Source organism: Ylistrum balloti, unplaced genomic scaffold (genome assembly GCF_031769215.1).
Source record: "Ylistrum balloti isolate Yb309-2 unplaced genomic scaffold, AGI_CSIRO_Ybal_v1 Utg370246, whole genome shotgun sequence".
Taxonomy (NCBI): domain Eukaryota; kingdom Metazoa; phylum Mollusca; class Bivalvia; order Pectinida; family Pectinidae; genus Ylistrum; species Ylistrum balloti.
The window spans coordinates 116862-132411 of NW_026782198.1; the positions used below are offsets into that span (position 1 = coordinate 116862).

General features: G+C 35.1%; 1 protein-coding gene across 1 annotated transcript; it reads right to left on the minus strand.

The window, feature by feature from the left end:
* Positions 1 to 772: 772 nt before the first annotated feature.
* LOC132552361 (T-complex protein 1 subunit eta-like) lies at positions 773 to 10758 on the minus strand. Its single transcript, XM_060216522.1, has 12 exons — positions 10732 to 10758; positions 9791 to 9944; positions 9146 to 9252; positions 8697 to 8822; positions 8348 to 8400; positions 7703 to 7874; positions 6509 to 6673; positions 6214 to 6347; positions 4105 to 4257; positions 2788 to 2939; positions 2175 to 2363; positions 773 to 1782 (listed from the first exon to the last, which is right to left on the minus strand). Exons 1-12 carry the CDS (start codon positions 10732 to 10734, stop codon positions 1565 to 1567), a joined length of 1626 nt encoding a protein of 541 aa, XP_060072505.1. The 5' UTR covers positions 10735 to 10758; the 3' UTR covers positions 773 to 1564.
* Between the last annotated feature and the right edge of the window lie 4792 nt (positions 10759 to 15550).

Here is a 15550-nt window from a genome sequence, read left to right on the forward strand (position 1 = left end):
GTTGCACTGCTTCAAAATCTGTATCAAGGTAAAAGATCAGTTTGTTGAACTCATCACATTTTGATATTTATCTAATGCTCAAGATGGCAATTTTGAGAGAATGGATTTTACCATTTCTTATGACTTTCAAAATTTAATTCATTTCAAAATTGTTTCCAAGGGGGTAGGAGTGAAATGAATTTGACTTTTTTTTTCTTTTTTGAATTTGATTCAACTGTATCTGTGGTCGGAGGAAATTTGCTGAATACGAATCCAACACTCAGGTGTTTCTAACAATGATGTCCAAATAGATTCTGGGGCATTCACAAATGCTGGACAAACAACATAATAAATGCGTGAACAGGTCACTGCAGATTGTGGCGATCACATTTGTGCAGTAATCTAGTCTCTTGGAAACACAGCAGGAATTGTTAATGCAATTCTGACATGTAGCTTCCTTGAATTGAACTCTCTCCAAAATGAGGCAAGCTTTATCAGGGCATAAGTGATTTCTGTCAGCATTTTTCAGTTGCTGCTCTTATTTTTCTTGTGGCACTCCTTTAGCAAGTTTCATCTGGCCATGAAGGAATAACAATTTTTATACTCATCAGCCTAAATCATTTAACTCTGCATATTCATTCACTTCATATGTTATCAAATTTCCAAAGTCATTGTTTATATCCAGTTTCATAACAAAAGATGAAGCACTTAACAGGCTTTTAATATAGACGACAGATGCAACACCACCCAACGTTCCAGCAGTCTTATGAGCTGATAAAAACAAAAAAGTGAATTAAATTCAGTCTTTTTATTTTGATCTTTTTTTTTTTATGAAAAAATGTAGAAATACACAAATTATGCAACGCATAAAAAATGGTTTAGAAATACTTCTTTATTAGAGAAGCAAAGGATTGTGGGGTCACACACGCATCAACTCTCTCTCACACTACCTCTGCCAAATGGTTCCAATGTGAACATGAATTCATGGACACAGGAAATAAATATTTATCACATTGATCAATTCAAAAGCACTAGTTCATTCTTGTATTGTTCACATCCACAGAGACAAAGCTTACATGATTTTACAGAACACAACAAGCATATACATACTGCTCATTCAGTCTTGGGTCCAAACAATAATGATCATTTTCCACATGTTCAATAGGCATCGAGCTGCTTCATTGAAGACATTTTACAATGACATGTCTAAGATCACTTCAGCTGTTATGGGACTATTCCATAATTGTGTGGGGGAGGTTCGAGGCATCTTCAGGACCTTTTCTAGTATTAATAAAGGTAAAGTGGGATCAACTACCCCTCTCCTGTAATTTTCAATGAATGGCAAGCCCCCAGAAAGAAAGCCTCCCACCACCTATATACAATTAATGTGGAACATGGCCTCCAATACCATGGACTAGTCCATGCCACCCCTCCCATACCATATATATGGAACAGTTCTTATCTTTGTCCATTACAATGCCACCCCTCCCATACCATATATATGGAACAGTCCTCAACAGTGCCCATTACAATGCAATACCCATATTACAATTGGTTAAATTGTTCTAATATCTATAAAGCTAGCCTACATAGGCCTGCCACGCCCCCTACCCATTCCTCCAGGAGCACCACCTTCTCCAGCCTTTGGGTTTCGTATCGTCTCATCCACCGAGAGGATGAGACAGGCAGCTTCTGCAGCAGCGGTTAATGCATTGATCTTGACAATAGCTGGTTCCCAGATACAACCTACAAAGTTGTCAGCTATATCTTCTGTCATTACATCCACACCATACCACATAGAGCCTGCAAAACAGAAATAAAATAAAATGTTTCACTCATGAAGTCTGCAAAATAAACAGAAAATTATCAAACAATGCATAGCAAGCTGCAATACAGACATTGTGAAATAAGTTTAGTTTTTCATGAACTTTATGTAGAAATCATTATATTCTCGATATTCTAGATTATTTGTTTGGATTATATTTAGAAAATACAGGTGGAAATAAGCTTTGTTTCCATTTTTGAATGGAGTATTGTGGTTAAGGAATTTGCTAATCTCCAGTTACTGCTGACAGAATCTTAAGATATGTATGGAAAAAACAAGAGCTGGTAGTAACAAGATGTTAGTTTTATCTGACACCATATTAACACAAAATCTAATTTCCGATCATATCCTTCCATCATACAATACATACCACTGGCATGTTTCTGTCGGAGTTTATTGAGAATGTTTGTAGCATCAAATCCAGCGTTCTCACAGAGCTGGCGTGGAATGACCTCCAAAGCCTTTGCAATAGCTGCTATCAACAACTGTTCTTTACCAGCGATGGTTCTCGAGTAGTCACGTAGGTACTTGCTCAACTCCATCTCGACAGCACCTCCACCTGTGACACAAAGTTCCAATATCACTTAACACTCTCATTAAGGATTTAATTCACATCAAACTGACTAATCTTCAAATCACATCATAGAAAACAGTTCCAAAAGTTGTGTTATGCCAAGAAATTTTTTTTACCTATTATCTAGATGGCAACTTTTCCTGCCTTTTCTGTTGAAAACTTTCTTCTCAACGTGAATGTTCTGCCAATGGTCACTTAGTATTTTGAGACTGGAGGTATTGTGTATCCCTAATAATGAATCTATAACGGAGAGTGTTTGGAAAAGAGGGGTTCAAGTTTTAGATTTTACCAATTTCAGGGTTTTCTCTTAATCTGCATTCAGTTGTAATGGAGAACATTGCTCATTATACACATTAGAAAAACAAAAAAAAATAACAGATCTCTTCACACCGACTGTGGAATATACTACCTGCCACAACTGCATCATTCTTCATGGCCCTTCTAACTATCATGATGGCATCATGAAGAGATCTCTCAGTTTCCTCAATAAACTGTTCAGCACCACCTCTCAGAATCAAGGTGCAGGTCTTAGCTTGGGGACATCCCGTAAAAATATTGTACCTGCAAATTTCATAAAATTTGACATGAAAGATTTAAACATTATTGGGAACAACATTATTCAACACGATGGAGCAGGACTCAGATAAGCTTAGGATGGAATATAAGAAGATTAAGAATGGCATTAAAATCACTATTTGTTTATTCTGTCGTATATTCAAAGCATAGCACAGTGTCCCACTGCTGTGGATGTATACACCCCACTGGCAGATTGTTTTGGGAGTTTTATCAAATATGGGTATAACATTTCATATTAACTTTACAGTTCATATCTATGGACATATACTACTATAAGTATGTATCATTTTGTCCAGGAAGATTTTTCTCCACATCAGTGTAAGTAGGAAAGTATACAAATTGTTTTAAATGTTTGTAAGCAAGGGGAGATCAATGACCTTAATTATTGACCAGCTGGACTCCACAGGTCAATCACAAGGCAATAACAAAAGCAATGAACATAATGCGCCTGATTACTTCAAAGTGTCTGCTGGTTAGGTTTAACCCAAGTTGTTTAAATTTTCGCTTTGGAGTCCTTTGCGTTATCCCTCACTATAACAATTAAAAAAATCTGTAGTTTTACCCTGTGTAGGAACATCAAAAGTAACTCCCTAGAGACATAGTAAATTACAGATAGTTTTCCATACGTATTTGGTCAACCACCACACAAGATTTTACTGTCAACAGAACTATTAAATCACTGATGTATTTCAAAACTTACATCACTCACTCTCAACAATTCTCCACAATCTAGCTGGCATTTCTGATGCAAACATGTTAATTGTAAGTTCCAAAGGCAGATACTGGTCAAATTCAATATTACAACAAAAAAAGAGGAAATTTATCAGCCTATCCTCATATATTTCAGTCTTAACTGAGGGTAGTGTGCAAATCATGTATGTATGCTGTTGGCAGTGGTGGTGGTATCTGATTGATCATATACATTTGGCGGTTGAATGTGTATTGGAGAAATCATATACATACATATGCTCTTAGTGATATAAGGGTTAAACCCTGACAAAAACTTGAATTTTAACAGTATGTAACTATCCCAATGTACTTCTTCCCATTGCTACCAATGCTGTCGACAATTGACCTCTTGTAATGGGGCCTACTTAAATTTTGAGGAAATGCTAAGTGACAGTTATATCAAAGCAGTTAAACAGGGTACCTTTCTCCTCCCACTTGGATTTCTTCAAATTTCTCACAGGAGCCAAGAACACCTTCATCGAGATTCTGAATTGATGTTTGGATCGATCCTCCACAAGCCTTCATTGTTCTTCTCAAATCTTCATCTGCTACACGACCAGCACAGAACATGTCTCTGAAAAAGGTAATGTATCCCTCTAAAAACTTCCTTAAAGAATGGTTACAGATCGAAAAGTTGTAAAATTTAAACTTGCATCACTAATTTGAAATGAATGACATGTTACAATGTGTTACAGTTGACCGATCAAATTGTTTGTTTCAAAAACTATGATGGAGATCTTAACATATTCTCCATCAACTCTCAAGAAACAGAAGACAAAGTCTGAACAAGAGCATCCTTGTCCAGAACAGACAGAGACACAAGCCAGACAGAGTCATTAATCTACCACAGGTGTAACGCTGGGACCAGCTATATAGCACTGACCAGCTGACTTACCTGTGGAAAATACTTTTACGAAGATTGAGTTCTATCAGACCATTGTATAACATAATGATCTGTACTAACAATGTAACTACCGTAAATATTCGCGTATAGTACACACTTTTTTAAGCTGAAACTGTCGTGTCAAAAAGGGGGTGCGCACTATACGCAAGTACATGCCATTCCGGGGTTATCATTCCCGAGTTCTGCATCTGCCATATTGGATTACCTCCCTTCACATAGTTATATGTAAAAGTCGTCGGTCTTATATGATAGTTTGGAGATAAAAACAACAAAAAAATAAAATGTTTTAATCATCTGCCATTCACGCTAGCATTACGGTGAATCTAATTTTTTTTCGTTTCCCGTCATTTTGATGATGTATCTGTGGAATTCAATGAATCCGGAAGTTTTTAGGCGATTGTCGTTCTGTTCATAAATCGGACAGCCCATCCCACCGATGCCCAAAGTTGGTGACCCCATGACCTCTCTTGATCTGCATGGCCCACACGCGCAGTTCTGTTGTACTGGCAGCGATGCCGGGATATCGGCGATTGCATACAAAGTTGAACAGCTCTCTCTCTCCATCTCTGGGTGTTTCGCTGTCGCACCTATGTCAGCCCTTCTGGTCAGTGGTTGGGACTTTAAACGGTCTTTTCTTTCTTCCGTGCCTTGATATTTCACTCTGGAATGTCGAAGTGGCGACCGGCGGCATGAAACTCCAGTCTCTCGGCGTAGTCAAATGGCGTTCGCAGTTTCCCCATGTCGAAGTCGGTGTAAACAATCTATCATTAAATACCTTCGGATACCGCGGTGGGTACAGATACCATGAAAGATCATGCCTATACTGAACAAACCACCTGCTTTTATGGGGACAAGGTAGGATTGAAAATGTTCAGACAGTTAAAACAACATCGTTTTCTGACCAATAGTACGCGTTCAGCCCAAGCCGAGTGTCATCAGTCTCCTCATACTCAACGTGTTAACTGTCATTAACCGTTAATTATACAATCAGCCAAGCCTTTCATGCTTGTTAGGTCACCTGGGTAAATTTGTTTACTTAAGGTAATTACAGGTGTTAGGGTCACGCTCATTGTGGTTTCCTAATTATCAATGGATCAGACCACATCAAATGTTTCGTCGCAGTGACCAGTCAATTAATTTTTCTGTAGATTTTTTTTTTAAAATCTGATCTCCAAAAAGTACCTGCGCACTATACGCGAGTGCGCACTATACGCGAATATTTACGGTATTATCTAATTCATATCACTTTTACACCATGGTACGAGACCCTGAAACATGCCTCCTTATGATGGTAATGGAAACTGTTTCAAAGCATATTGATCAGATTTCAATGGGCAAACCATATAGACTCGAGTTCAAAGAAACAATTGATCAAGGATCAGAAATATTTTGCTGCATCTGCATTTACTTTGACCTTAGTTATAGCTTGAGAAGAGTTAAAAATCAAATTAGAGTCCCTCCCACTTATTTATGCAGGAGACTTCACATTATGTGACATTTAAAACTTTGCAATAGTTTGCAATTATGAAAACAAAACGTGTTTCAAAACAGTCATAAAGGAAGGTAATGATTACATATTTTCAAATTGTTAAACTGTTTTTGCTTCTTCAACACCGTGAAAATTACCTGTCAGCAAAATATTGTGTAGCCACATCTCCAATTGGAAGCTTGGATAACACTACTTTAGCTCCACTCTCATGGATTTTATCCAGTTTATCATATAGAATTTTCCATTCTGCATCCACTATAGACTGGTACTCCTACAAAAGAAAAATCATATAGCACTAGTATCCTTAATACAGGAACAACTGTATTTTGATTTTCCACTCAATGATGTCTTAAGATCTTAGCTGACTTAGCAAACCTAACTATAGTGGCTCCTTAGTTACATTTAATGTGATGTACAAGTTCTTATACTTACCTCTACACTGTCCACTCGTACTTCAGCATTTTCTTTCTCTGCCTTCAGTTCCAGTTCCACATTCAGTAGGGCTATCTTGGGATTTACATAATTCTTCGGTTGCATTTCAAATCCAGCATAACTGAATGTTTTTTTGAATGCTACACCAGCAATTAACCTAGAATCCTGAAAAGAAACTCAAAAAATTAGTTAACTAAAAAAATGAGCTTTTCCTGATATATTTTCAACTCTTCTATGGAAAACTAAACAAATCTTTCTAAAATTCTACAGTCAAATGTAAAATTTAACTGATTTACCTAAAGAAATGAAAAAAAATGAAGTTCAACTCATGATCTTTACTCCGAACTGAAAAATTTAAGTCAAGATTTCAAAGCTTTATCATTCAATTTTCTCAGTGAAGATAACAGGCCATCAAGGATAGACAAAATCATTCAACACGAGATCTAGAGAAATCCTGGTGCACAACATTTTCTAACATCTAATTTTTCTGTTGCTTCTCTTAATTACATTGATTTTAAAATTCCTCTTAGAAATAGCAATAATATTTAAATGTCAAAATCCAAGATGGATGCCTGTCCACCATTTTAATTTTCTGAGCAGTCACAAAATGCAACTAGAGACCAAGGGGAACCAACAGATGAAATTTGAGAAAGATCCATTCAGTACTTCAAGAAATGTTGATAAGACATTTTTGTGGAACAATGTGCCACGGAAAATAATTCCTTTATAAGGTACACTTGATTATTTTAGAAAATCATCCCTTTGATAGTAAAATGGATAAAGGAACATAATCCTACCTACTCACAAATCTGATTCTGTTGTATGGAGAGGATTAACAAATAAAGAATACTTGTGAAGAAACAATTTGGCCTTAACAACAAACACACATTTATTTGTCCGAGAAAACTTGTCTTACAAAAATAGAAGACAATCGTAAGTGTAATCAAGTTCTCCCTAAATAATTTCCCAAAGCTTTGGCCCTCTTATGTCCATGGAAAAGGACAAAGAGGAATTTGACATACTTTGGATTGCAATTAACACAAATAATATCGATCACTAAATGCAGAGTGCAATTATTTCAAAATAATCAACATTACTATTCTTTTATAACTTGAGGCCGATGACATGTTAGTTTATTAGATATGTGTATTTAGATGGAATTGATGAAAGGATCAATAGAAGAACCAGTTTTACCTCTAATCCACCTCCGGTGACCTTCTTGACACCAATCATATTCAGTGGCAAAAGTTCATCCAACAGACTAACAGCTTCAACAACCATCTTGGCAAAGAAGTCTTTCTGATGAGCCACAAGTTTAGAACTCAGTGTTGTAGCAGCACATTTCTCCAGCAAACTTCTCTGCTCACTGTAGAATCAGAAGAAAATTCTGACAAAATTTTCATAAAAAGGTAATGTATCCCTCTCAAATTTCCTTAATAAATGGTTACAGATCAAAAAGTTGTAAAATTTAAACTTGCATCACTAATTTGAAATGAATGACATGTTACAAAGTGTTTTAGTTAACAGATCAAATTGTTTGTTTCAAAAACTATGATGGAGATCTCAACATATTCTCCATCAACTCTCAAGAAACAGAAGACAAAGTCTGAACAAGAGTATCCTTGTCCAGAACAGACAGAGACACAAGCCAGACAGAGTCATTAATCTAGCACAGGTGTAACGCTGGGACCAGCTATATAACACTGACCAGCTGACTTACCTGTGGAAAGCTCAGTTAGTTTTTTTGTTTTCTTTAATCTTTAACCCAATCGAGGATTTGGGAATAACAAAAAAAAAAAAAAAAAAAACACCAAAAATAAAATCTTGATTAACACTTACTTGGGATCTTCTTTCTTAATCTTTATTGATATTTCTTTTATTCTCTGTACTGACTGAAAAAAAAATCACAAAAATAATGAATCTCACAATCATCAAGATAATGTTAAATTGGTCTTTAAAATGTACAAGTTATTGATATTTGTGGAAACAAATCTTCATTAACATCGAGTTTATTGCATATATATAGATTTAGATATATCATCAAGCACTTGAAAAATACAAAACACTAGCTCAGAACTGAAATGAGCATCCAATTTTTTTAAAAACATGCATATCTTAACAACTAGTCTATGAACATAACCATGGAGATCCCTATGGTCTAGATTAGATATCTGGGAATGCAACATACCAGAGATGCAGCCTTCCTGTAGGCCCGGACCAAGACTTGTGGATGAACGTTTTCCTCTACATATGGTTTTGCCTGCTTCAGAAACTCACCAGCTAATAGAACAACTGAAGTTGTTCCATCTCCAACCTTTAAAAGTTCAACAAGAGAAAACACTTAAAAATGAAAATTGAAATAATGCTAGAAAGTTCAAAATTAGGAATGAATGGTTGTTACAAGCGATAGTTTAGATCTTTCTTGTTCCTTTTTTACTTGGCAGTTTGCTTTTGTGTGTTTGTATTTCTTTTAACAAACTTTTTATCCATCATCTCGCATGAGAGAGAATGCAGGATCTAAATAAGCTGAAGTCATGGATATATATATAACGCTAGTGAAATAATGATTCAGAGGAAAGGAAGGAAACCACCAAGTCAACTTGAGTAAACCAGAAGTGAAAATAAAGTTTTATTTACCTCAGCATCTTGTGACTTGGCGATATCAACCAGGGTTTTGGCAGCAGGATGAACAACATCCAAAGTTTTCAAAATAGTTGCTCCATCATTGGAAATCACAGCCTTTCCTATTGAGAGAAAAACAAAGCTGAAGTATTCAAATTTCATTCAAGTTTTTCATTCAAGTTTTCTTCAACTATTCCACATCTAGTTTCTCATCACTGCATGAATACATTAGTTTCCAGTAAAAACAAATTGCCTCAATTGTGTTTTTTGTTTTGTTTTTGTTCCTTGTAAGGCACTCGAATATTCAAATTACACATAAAAACATTTTTGCAGGTTTTTTCATTAATGATTCAAATGCAAAATTCATTTATGTCCAGTTCATGATCATATGTTAGTGCAAGTATGTGTGTGGATAATTATTCAGTATCTGAAATAACTGAAATATTCAATTGTTTATGTTTTCATATGATTTAATGTAACAGAGTATTAAAATACAACATAATAAGCATATGAAAATGTATGTTCACCGCGATAACCTTGTAGAAACAACTGCTGGTTATGCGAGATTCTTCATAAAATTTCCCTGTACAGCTGGACTTTTCCCCTTAGGTTTAATATGATTCAAACCCTCATGCCAGAGAGGATCTTTGATCAATTTACCCTTATCATCCACAATGAGTTTGTCCATGCCCCTGGGGCCGAGGGTGGTTCGGACAGCATCAGCAATGGCCTGACAAGCACTTATGTTACTCACTACCTGGGGGATACCCTGGGAGGAGTCAGTCCCCTCCTTCAGTAAAATTATTTGGGGTTGCTGAAACAGATGAAAGTTGCAAATGTTAAATTAATGCATTTTTATTAGATAAATACTTCAGAGGGAACATAACTAGTATTCAAGTTGATTGTTATGTCATGCTGAAGTGAACAGCATTTAAATCACACAAGACAAAACTTTGCACTTCTCTCATTACTATGAAATCATCAAGTTACTTCACTGGAAGTCTAGCATTGTTTCTCTATAACGAATCGCATACTACTGTAACCGATTTCATTTTGCATTGGTATAGGGTAAAAAATGAGTTCGGAGTGTTACATTAAAATGAATATATAAATAAAATTTGAGGACTCCTGTAATATTTTTATCATACTTCATATTTTCACTATAAGTTATGTACTTCATTCAAAAAAGGCATATAGTACTACTGTTTCTACAAATTTAGTCGGGTCTCCAAAGAATAAACAATGAGTAAGAAATTTAAAAATGAAAAATAGAAAAAAACAGGATCTCGTATACGAGTGAAAAATGTGTCTACCAACAAGTAAAACAATGGTAAATTAAATTGGAAATCTGAATCACTGTAACTAACTGACATGTTTCTACACATAAACACTGACCGTGCTCATACATGTTGGAGAACGTTCTGGAACATGTGCAATATATGAGACCGGTAACTAACTATCAGAGTATTTGTGCACGAAATTATGACTAGAAATTATCAAATGATTAACATATATAAACGTGCCGAGGAAGAATATCATTTAAGATCAATACAAAATCAGATGTTAATAGATTTTGAAAGCACTTCTCAACGGATACCCACCATATTGCCTGTTTGGATTTGTTTACTTCGCGATGGAGAGCTAACGTAAGGGCGATAACTCTATTGAAATATAGATATATAAAAAAAAATCAATTTTCGTATGTAAAAGTCCTCGTTCCAAAAGGATAAATATAAGTTCCGAGGAACGTTTTTCTTGAATGGTTAATTTTAAATAATAATTTATGAAGGAAAAACAAATGACAGAAATTTTTGGGAACCATTAACTTTAGGGTCGATAATTGTGAATTATTTTTGATAGATCTACAGAGAGAAGAAACTAGGACCAGTGGAGACTACTCTGGTGTTAAGTTTTAAATTATGTTCAGTCCAGTTATATGTATTTGGAGTAAAATAGTTTTTAAACTAGGCTAGTTGACTCGAATTCCTTCGCTTGCTTAACAAATATATATAACCAATGTCTGATCCCTCTGTATTATACGTCACTGATCAATCTCAGCCAAATAACGATTTATTTTGTTAAAAGATGATATAACTGTGTATGCAACCACCAACTTCACGGCTTAACGTAGAGATTTGTACAACGTTAAACTTGTGTTATTAAAGAAAGCACAAACAGTTTTATGATGTATTTTGTGTCTTTTGTTGGGATTACTTAATTGATAATGTCGACAAAATGGCAGAATTCCAGAACTTTCTAGAAACTCAAAGCTCTGAAATAATATAGCGCCAATGTTACGTGTAGACTCGTTTTAGTCAATCTGTTCAAGACGTGGATGTTAATTAGCTTTTGTCTGGTATAATCCCACTGACATTACGCAAAATGATTTCTGAAATACAGAAAAAATACCGAAAACATATTATTATTCTCATTTCTAAAATCAGTTAAAAGATAGCCCATGTAAACAGAAATAAGTCAAAAGATTGCCGAAGCAAACAGAAATCAGTCAAAGTATTGCCCACGTAAAAAGAAATCAGTGAAAAGATTGTCCACGTAGACAAAAATCAGTCTAAATATTGCCCACGTGATCAGAAATCAGTCAAAAGATTGTCCATGTAGACAGAAATCAGTAAAAATAGTTTGCCCACGTAAACAGAAATTAGTCAAAATATTGCCCTAGTAAACAGAAATCAGTCAAAAGATTGCCAACGTAAAGAGAAATCAGTCAAAAGATTGCCCACGTAAACAAAAATCAGTCAAAATATTGCCCACGTAAACAGAAATCAGTCAAAAGATTGTCCACGTAAACAGAAATCAGTCAAAAGATTGCCAACGTAAACAGATATAAGTCAAAATATTGCCCACGTAAACAAAAATCAGTCAAAATATTGCCCACGTAAACAGAAATCAGTCAAAAGATTGCCAACGTAAACAGAAATAAGTCAAAAGACTGCCCACCTAAACAGAAATCAGTCAAATTATTGCCCACGTAAACAGAAATCAGTCAAAAGATTGTTCACGTAGACAAAAATCAGTCAAAATATTGCCCACGTAAACAGAAATCAGTCAAAAGATTGTCCACATAAACAGAAATCAGTCAAAAGATTGCCGACGTAAACAGAAAGTAGTCAAAAGTATTGACCACGTAAACAGAAATCAGTCAAAAGATTGTCCACGTAAACAGAAATTAGTCAAAAGATTGTCCACATAAACAGAAATCAGTTAAATGTTTGCATAGTGAACAGAAATAAGTCAAAAGATTTCCCACATAAACAGAAATCAGTCAAAAGATTGCCGACGTAAACAGAAATAAGTCAAAATATTGCCCACGTAAACAAAAATCAGTCAAAATATTGCCCACATCAACAGAAATCAGTCAAAAGATTGCCCACGTAAAGAGAAATCAGTCAAAAGATTGTCCATGTAAACAGAAAGTAGTCAAAAGTATTGACCACGTAAACAGAAATCAGTCAAAAGATTGTCCACGTAAAGAGAAATCAGTTAAATGTTTGCATAGTGAACAGAAATAAGTCAAAAGATTTCCCACATAAACAGAAATCAGTCAAAAGATTGTCCATGTAAACAGAAATCAGTCAAAAGATTGCCCATGTAAACAGAAATTAGTCAAAAGTATTGACCACGTAAACAGAAATAAGTCAAAAGATTGTCCACGTAAACAGAAATCAGTCAAAATATTGCCTACGTAAACAGAAATCAGTCAAAATATTGCCCACGTAAACAGAAATAATTCAAAAAATTGTCCACGTAAACAGAAACCAGTCAAAAGATTGCCCACGTAAAGAGAAATCAGTTAAATATTTGCCTAGTAAACAGAAATTAGTCAAAAATATTGACCATTTAAACAGAAATCAGTCAAAAGATTGCCCACCTAAACAGAAATCAGTCAAAAGATTGCCCACCTAAACAGAAATCAGTCAAAAGATTGTCCACGTAAACAGAAATCAGTCAAAATATTGCCTACGTAAACAGAAATCAGTCAAAATATTGCCCACGTAAAGAGAAATCAGTTAAATGTTTGCCTAGTAAACAGAAATTAGTAAAAAATATTGCCCACGTAAACAGAAATCAGTCAAAAGATTGCCCACGTAAACAGAAATCAGTCAAAAGATTGCCCACGTAAACAGAAATCAGTTAAATGTTTGCCTAGTAAACAGAAATTAGTCAAAAATATTGCCCACGTAAACAGAAATCAGTTAAATGTTTGCCTAGTAAACAGAAATTAGTCAAAAATATTGCCCACGTAAACAGAAATCAGTCAAAAGATTGCCCACGTACACAGAAATCAGTCAAAAGATTGTTCACGTAGACAAAACTCAGTCAAAATATTGCCCATGTAAACAGAAATCAGTTAAATGTTTGCCTAGTAAACAGAAATTAGTCAAAAATATTGACCATTTAAACAGAAATCAGTCAAAAGATTGCCCACATAAACAGAAATCAGTCAAAAGATTGCCCATGTAGACAGAAATTAGTCAAAAATATTGCCTACTTAATCAGAAATCAGTCAAAATATTGCCCACGTAAACAGAAATCAGTCAAAAGATTGCCCACGTAAAGAGAAATCAGTTAAATGTTTGCCTAGTAAACAGGAATTAGTCCAAAATATTGCCCACGTAAACAGAAATCAGTTAAAAGACTACCTACGTAAACAGAAACAGAAATCAGTAAACAGAAATAAGTCAAAAGATTGCCCATGTAAATAGAAATCAGTCAAATGTTTGCCTAGTAAACAGAAATTAGTAAAAAATATTGCCCACGTAAACAGAAATCAGTCAAAATATTGCCCACGTAAACAGAAATCAGTCAAAAGATTGCCCACGTAAAGAGAAATCAGTTAAATGTTTGCCTAGTAAACAGGAATTAGTCAAAAATATTGCCCACGTAAACAGAAATCAGTTAAAAGACTACCTACGTAAACAGAAATCAGTCAAAAGATTGCCCACGTAAAGAGAAATCAGTTAAATGTTTGCCTAGTAAACAGAAATTAGTCAAAAATATTGCCCACGTAAACAGAAATCAGTTAAAAGACTACCCACGTAAACAGAAATCAGTCAAAAGATTGCCCACGTAAAGAGAAATCAGTTAAATGTTTGCCTAGTAAACAGAAATTAGTCAAAAATATTGCCCACGTAAACAGAAATCAGTCAAAAGATTGCCCACGTACACAGAAATCAGTTAAATATTTGCCTTGTGAACAGAAATAAGTCAAAAGATTTCCCACATCAACAGAAATCAGTCAAAAGTTTGCCCATGTAAACAGAAATCAGTAAAAAAGTTTGCCCACGTAAACAGAAATCAGTCAAATGTTTGCCTAGAAAACAGAAATCAGTCAAAAATATTGACCACGTAAACAGAAATCAGTCAAAAATATTGACCACGTAAACAGAAATCAGTCAAAATATTGCCCACGTAAACAAAAATAAGTCAAAAGATTGTCCACGTAAAGAGAAATCAGTAAAAAAGTTTGCCCACGTAAACAGAAATAAGTCAAAATATTGCCCACATAAACAGAAATCAGTCAAAAGATTGCCCATGTAAACAGAAATAAGTCAAAAGATTGTCCACGTAAACTGAAACTAGTCAAAAGATTGCCAAGGAAAACTGAAACTAGTTAAAATATTGCCAAGGAAAACTGAAACCAGTTAAAAGATTGCCAAGGAAAACTGAAACCAGTCAAAAGATTGCCAAGGAAAACTGAAACCAGTCAAAAGATTGCCAAGGAAAACTGAAACCAGTTAAAAGATTGCCAAGGAAAACTGAAACCAGTTAAAAGATTGCCAAGGAAAATCTAAACTAGTTAAAAGATTGCCAAGGAAAACTGAAACCAGTCAAAAGATTGCCAAGGAAAACTGAAACTAGTTAAAAGATTGCCAAGGAAAACTGAAACCAGTCAAAAGATTGCCAAGGAAAACTGAAACCAGTCAAAAGATTGCCAAGGAAAACTGAAACCAGTCAAACGATTGCCAAGGAAAACTGAAACCAGTCAAAAGATTGCCAAGGAAAACTGAAACCAGTCAAAAGATTGCCAAGGAAAATCTAAACTAGTTAAAAGAATGCCCATGTAAACAGAAACAAGTGGAAAGATTGCCGAAGTAAACAGAAACTAGTCAAAGAGGGAAGGGGATGGTTGGGGTGGGGTGGGGTGGGGTAGGGTGGTAGTGGGGCACACAAATGTATTATATGGTGACGATGTAATACACAAATACAGCTCGTGGTGTGGGATTCGTTCCAAGTCTAAGTGTATACAACAAATGCTAATTTCCGTTATCATGTCAGCTTTGTGTATGTCTCGTTTAAATAACATCTATTCAATAGTTTAGCAATATTACGCTTACATATATTTTCGATAGATATCACCTGATTTATAGACAGCCATTACAAAAATATCTTTAATTCGTA